The 6,096-nt window shown below is 38.2% G+C and overlaps 1 protein-coding gene across 2 annotated transcripts; it reads left to right on the top strand.

Annotated features, from left to right (window-relative positions):
* The first annotated feature begins 1,522 nt into the window (after positions 1 to 1,522).
* On the top strand, positions 1,523 to 6,081 carry LOC103465831 (YY1-associated factor 2-like). Of its 2 annotated transcripts, none has more exons than XM_008411011.2 (4): positions 1,523 to 1,665; positions 1,964 to 2,089; positions 4,739 to 4,891; positions 5,188 to 6,081. In XM_008411011.2, exons 1-4 carry the CDS (start codon positions 1,571 to 1,573, stop codon positions 5,426 to 5,428), a joined length of 615 nt encoding a protein of 204 aa, XP_008409233.1. In that variant the 5' UTR covers positions 1,523 to 1,570; the 3' UTR covers positions 5,429 to 6,081. The 2 variants fall into 2 exon arrangements, with proteins under 2 accessions (XP_008409233.1, XP_008409232.1); XM_008411010.2 differs by having other exon boundaries at positions 1,527 to 1,665; positions 5,185 to 6,081.
* Positions 6,082 to 6,096: the final 15 nt, after the last annotated feature.

Genomic DNA, 6,096 nt, shown 5'->3' with positions numbered 1-6,096 from the left:
AAAAAAGGTGAGCGCCCTCTAGGGGTCCATGTGGCTCATGTTTCACTGGACAMCCTCACGATATGACATTGTTTTGGAGGAAAAAGGTAAAGCAAATAGTTTTTGCGTGCATAAAGAATGCAWCAAGAATTATCTTGATGCACGCAATATAAATGCTTGTATACCTATAAGTACATAAAAGTAATACATAAGTATAACATATATACTTCAATATTAGCTGAAGTATTCCTCTCAAAGACTTTTTTTTTGTTTTAAAGTTCATTTAATTTGAAGGTTGTTTTTCTCCCCTGTTTAAAAGTAATGTAATTGCCAGTTTTAGTTTATATATTTATTTACTTAATCATTTACTTGTATTTTAATTTTTAATTGTATTACAGTTAAACTGTTTTCTTTTATTTCTAATACAATTCAATTATATACGGAGTAATTTGTGAATTGCTTCCTACATTTCAGTATCTCCTCAAGTTATAAAACTGAATTTGAAACCCATATGGTAAAATAATACATTTATTATTCAACCATATGGTAAACCACGTAAATATACAATACATATTTTACATGTTTATATGTGTTGCAGTATTTATTTTGCAATTTGATGCATTTCATGCATGCACCAGTACATAAATGTGGTTATATAAATATGAATTACATAACATACATACAATAAGTAAATATTTCTTTTGTAATAATTGCTGTCTACAAAATCAGTTTTTATCAGGAAATCAGAAAATATTTTTTAAAAATAAACAATTCAATGTTTAAACATTGATTTAATTATGTAGTTTATTGTAAAATGTATTTCACCCTTTAAAAATTGTTCAATTCAACATATTTATACAGTAACAATTCCCACATCCCCTCTTCATAAGTAATTTATTCAAATTCGTTCAAAAGGCTTCTATCTAAGGAAACCCAGCAGATCGCATCAAGACCTCCTGAACAAATGTGCAGCTAGTCGCTTGCTTTGTGTCGTTGACTTTACAGCAATCCCTCATACTGAGCATGCATGTTGTGAGAGTGGAGAGTAAAAACTCCGCTTCAACAGGAAGAAACCTCCAGCAGAACCTGGAAGTACCAACTGCCATCTGCCAAGATCAATTGGGAGTTTGAGACAACACAAAACAGATACAGACTTTCTAAGTAAATAAAAAGTAAGCAGGAAGTCTTCCTGGACGAATCGATCCATGCATACACTTATTCAGATATTATTATGTGTGATAATATTCAAATTAATTTAATTGATATTTTACATTCATCAACAAGTGTATTTTAATTTTTATATGAATATGTTATAAACCATAAATCAATTTCTGAACTGTGGCACATTTAGCCCTCCATACAAAGTAAGTTATATTGATGTTTTGATTGGTGTTCTGTCACAGCAAGGGCAATTCTCCTCACAATTGAAGTCTCGTCTGCTCAGTTTACAGCGCTGTTAATATTACAAAAGCCTTTCATCAGTGTTGTCACATTTATTGCTGTTGTGATTACATCTCACGTGATTGGCTGAACAAGGATCACGTGACCAGCCCACCAGACTGGAGTTTCCGCGACAGCTGAAAAGCAGTTAATGCGTGTTTTTCCCCCCCCACCTGTACCGTTGATCATTTCTAACTCCTCAAGGGCCTATTTTTGTAGAATGGGAGACAAGAAGAGTCCCACAAGGTAAAAGCTTCGCTGGTATGTTTCAATAACGACTTTAACGGGCTTTTAGTGAACAGAGAGCACGGTGAATGGATGGAGCTGTGTGGTACTGAAAGTGTTCATGGCGGCAGACTGCTGCTTGAGTGTGAATGTGTGGCTGCTTTCCGTACCTCCCTGACCGGTTCAGGCCAGGAAATGGTTTCCCAAACAATTAAATACCGTGTTTGTTTTTCACCTAGCGGTTAGTGTTTAAAAAACACAGCTGTCATTGTTAACATTTCCGCTGCCCGTGTGTGTTTGTTTTTGTTTGTGTCTGAAGGCCGAAGCGGCAGTCCAAGCCGTTCACCGACGATGGATACTGGGATTGCAGCGTGTGCACGTTTAAGAACAGCGCCGAGGCGTTCAAGTGCTTGATGTGTGATGTCAGGAAAGGAACGTCAACCCGGTGAGTGCAGCAACTTTAACACGGAGAAATCCGCCTTTACGTGGCTGTGACTAAAGATGCGTGAGGGATTTAAATTACATAATGAAGCATATCTTGGTTGTATATCTTAGCGTAGCTATTAAAGGTTAGATTGTTTTATCTTTTGTTAGAAGATTGCTTTTTCATGATCATATACATACCCTAATCCAGTTGAGCTTTTATTGTGTGAATGTGGATGCTTGATCTGAAATAAAAACAGTGTTTGTAATCCCAGAGCTGTGAGCACTTTTGGTTTTTGATTAGTAATATCTTATGTACACTTACAGTTAATGACACATTCCACTTGTTTTCAAGTGTATTAGGACATACACAACCTCTTTTTAAAGCTAGTAAGGGTTTTCAAGAAAAGATGCCCATATCAGCTGTTGTCCCCAATATTATTTTATTCTTCTCAGAGTAACACTGAGTGTGTATTAAGTTGATAGTAATTTGTTGATAATAAGTCAGGCTACCAGTCTGGGCAGCCAACTGGCCGGCTGGCTTAATAAATATGCTCGTATAGCTTGGCGAGCGTAGCATTAAAGCAGTCTCAACTCTATTAAGAAGTGATGGTTGTTCCCTTAGTTTCTGTGCCATGAATGTTTATGATGATCATGTCTGGAAACATTTCCAAACAGCTGGTTCTTTCTTGTTATTGAGGACAAAGTAGTCATTCTAAATATGTTAATATCATCCTTAAATGTTCAAAAAACAAATGCAACAGTATCTATTTTAATGCAAGCATTTCCTTCAGACCTCTGCTGTTGGCTTAAAGATATGACAAGAGGGTCAACTCAGAAACACTGCTTTTTAACACTGCTTCACTTAATTCTCCCCTTGTTGACAGATGGTCTGCTTTGATTGTTGAATCACAGCTGCTTACTCTTTGAATATGTTCAACTTGACATCTCTCCCACAACTCTCTGCTTGGGTAACGGATGATGACGTTTGTTATTGTCATAACAACAGTGTGATTGTTTTACAGTGTGATTGATTTTTACTGTTTTCTCATCACCACCTCCACATAAGAATTGACATTATATTTGATTCTCTGCAAAAAGGTGGGATAAAAATGTAAGTTACCCTTTTTCAAAGGAATTGTTTTAGCAAGCAAGTGACATAACTTGCAAGCTCTGTTTGCTTTGTGCTACCCTGACCTGATCAGTAATGTTTCCGTTCCTCGTGGCAGTAATCATTTCTGTTGGAATACCAGTGTTTTTTTCATTTTTTGTAAATTTAACCAGAAATTAGCATTTGTTGGAACAAACCCTTTACTCTCTGTGGCCACAGTGAATGTAGCGTGTAAACAACCTGTTCCCTGTAGCTACAGTTCCAGTAATGTGCATAAGAGTTGTTTTTAGAGAAATGCAAGTGAGGTCAGAATGCATATATTTTATTTCCATACACGTGAAAGCGTTGGAAAAAATTCAGCTTTGAATGTAAATAAAACATCAGGGAAAACAATTTAATTTACCACTCAACAGAAGGCGAGAGGAATGTTTTCTTTTTCGTTTGTTTACCAAATCAAACATTTACGGCATAAACTGAAAAGAAAAACGCCTCATGATCTGTAGTTATATTGGTCATTTAAGACTACACATCTGTGTTTCTGCAGTTCCTCTGCATTTTGTGGTTTTCCCCTCCAAAACATGTTTAATTTCCCTTGACAAGTTTACTACTTGATTAAGGTCTGCGGATTAGGCTGGCCTCTCAAGAACATTAATCTTGTTGGTCTGGAGCCAAAATGTTGTCTGCTTAATGGTGTGTTTCAAGGGCGTTTCCTCCTCAGCATAACGCAGCATGACCCCTTCAAGTATTTCAATGTATTCAAATTAATCCATGTAAAGATGAGGCCTAAAACAGTACCATTATAACTGATCTACCGTGTTTTGTGGCATGAATTGGAGGTTCCCTGACAAACTGTCCTCCGACTTTTTGATGTACCTCTGCTTCAACACACCTGAGTYAGATAATGAGGTCATTAGCTGGAATTTGGAGAGCCTGTCTGCACACAGTTGATTAAGGTTTGTTGAACCAGTTGCAGGATACTGATTTCCGGAGAGGAGTTCACTATAGCCAGCAACATTTGCTGCCATCACTTCAAAGGTAACTGTTTAATGTATGTTTTCCACAGGATGTACTGTGCAGATTTAATTTTCAAAAGGATCTTATTGTTTCTGTTATCTGTTAACACTGAATCAGCAGCAAGCATGTCGTGACTGCTGGTTTCCTAATGGTCTTCTACACCTACTGGTAAAGGATTTGCTGTGTATACATGTATAATTTGTGACAATGCTGGAAGTCCTTGTAAAATAGAGAAGGTATATTTCAGCAGATGTGTACTTTTATTTTCTTTATATACTTTTTCTAAAGGTTAATGATTAGTGAAGTGGCAGATTCAGGCTCTTTTCCTACATCGGAACGAGCTGTCTTGGGTGCAGACTTGCAGTAGCCAAATTGCAGATTCTTCCTCACCGTCTCAGGCGTGTATTCTGGATCCCATTCAAATCATTCATGCTAACTCTTCAGCCAGGACATGTCATTCTAAAATGGGAAATGAGGCATTTTGAACACAACTGTATAACTAAATGGGAAGATTTTTAACTTTTTTTTTCCCCCTGTCCTTTTCAGAAAGCCACGACCCGTTGCTCAGCTTGTTGCACAGCAAGTAAATCAACAGTTTGCATCGCCGACGCATCCCAAAAAGGAGAAGAAAGAAAAATCCGAGAAGGACAGAAGTGACAAAGATACAACACTGAAAAAGAAAAACCAGAAAAGGATGAGGCAATTATTACAATGTGAAATATTTAGTGTCCTCTCTAAGCCAGTGTTTTCCAACCCTGGTCCTCAAGGCTCATTGTCCTACATGTTTTAGAGGTTTCCCTGCCCTAATGTGCCCAATTCAACTGATTGCAGTTCAGCAAACTCCTGTTAATCAGTCATCGATTGAAATCAGCTGGACTGAAGCAAAGAAATGCCTAAAACATGCAGGGTAGTGTGCCTTGAGGACCAGGGTTGGGAAACACTGCTCTAAGCATTTCTCACTGACTGACCCGTTTTGTTTTTTGCTCCCTCAGCAGGCCCAGGTTAAAGAACGTAGACAGGAGCAGCGCCCAGCATCTGGAGGTCACGGTCGGCGACTTGACTGTAATTATCACAGACTTTAAGGAGAAAGTTAAATCCACGTCTTCCTCAGTGAGCGCCGCCTCAGCAGACCAGCACAGCCAAAGTGGCTCAAGCTCCGACAACACAGAGCGAGGAGTCTCCAGGTGCTCCTCGCCCCGTGGGGAGACGTCGTCGATTAACGGAGAGACTCACTAGCCCCCCACGCTCCCAGACGGCGTAACACACTGATCTGCACTCTCCACGGTCTCGGTCAGAGAATAAACTTCAACATGCACATTTTTCTTCAGATAAAACCTGTCAGTATGATAGCATCCAGGTTGTACATTTCTCTGCCTTCCCCATGTTTTACCCTGTGTGATTGGTTCCAGGCTCTCCTGCAGCCATCATGATGAACTAAATGGAGCAGTAGCATTAAAACTCTGACGTCTGTGTGTAGCCATATCACGTTTCTTGGTGCTTCAACAGTGTTACATCAGCGTCACAGACTGATGTTGGTCGCTGCACACAATAATTAGGTCATGGTGGAAATGTGAAGAAATCATCTCAGAATAAGTTGGGGTTTTTTTTTTTGKTTTTTTTTTTCTCAACATAATTTGCACTTGTTGCCAATCCTGTGTTAGTAACTTTTTTTGCATTATTTTTATGTTTGTGTTATAACACTGTTGGATACCTGCCTTTTCCGGCACACATTTTATGCCATTGAATGCAATAACTGCTTTACCATCTAACATCTAAATACAATTTTACTAAGCAAGCTTTGCCCTCAGTTTGTAGAGACAAGTCTGATTTAATCTATAGAATGGTTTATATTGTAAGAAATTGAATAAAATGAATTGTAGATATATTAATGTTTTTGTTTTTTT

Source organism: Poecilia reticulata, linkage group LG6 (genome assembly GCF_000633615.1).
Source record: "Poecilia reticulata strain Guanapo linkage group LG6, Guppy_female_1.0+MT, whole genome shotgun sequence".
In the NCBI taxonomy this organism is placed as follows: domain Eukaryota; kingdom Metazoa; phylum Chordata; class Actinopteri; order Cyprinodontiformes; family Poeciliidae; genus Poecilia; species Poecilia reticulata.
The sequence above is the reverse complement of the archived record's forward strand: the minus strand, read 5'-3'. Positions and strand labels throughout refer to the sequence as shown.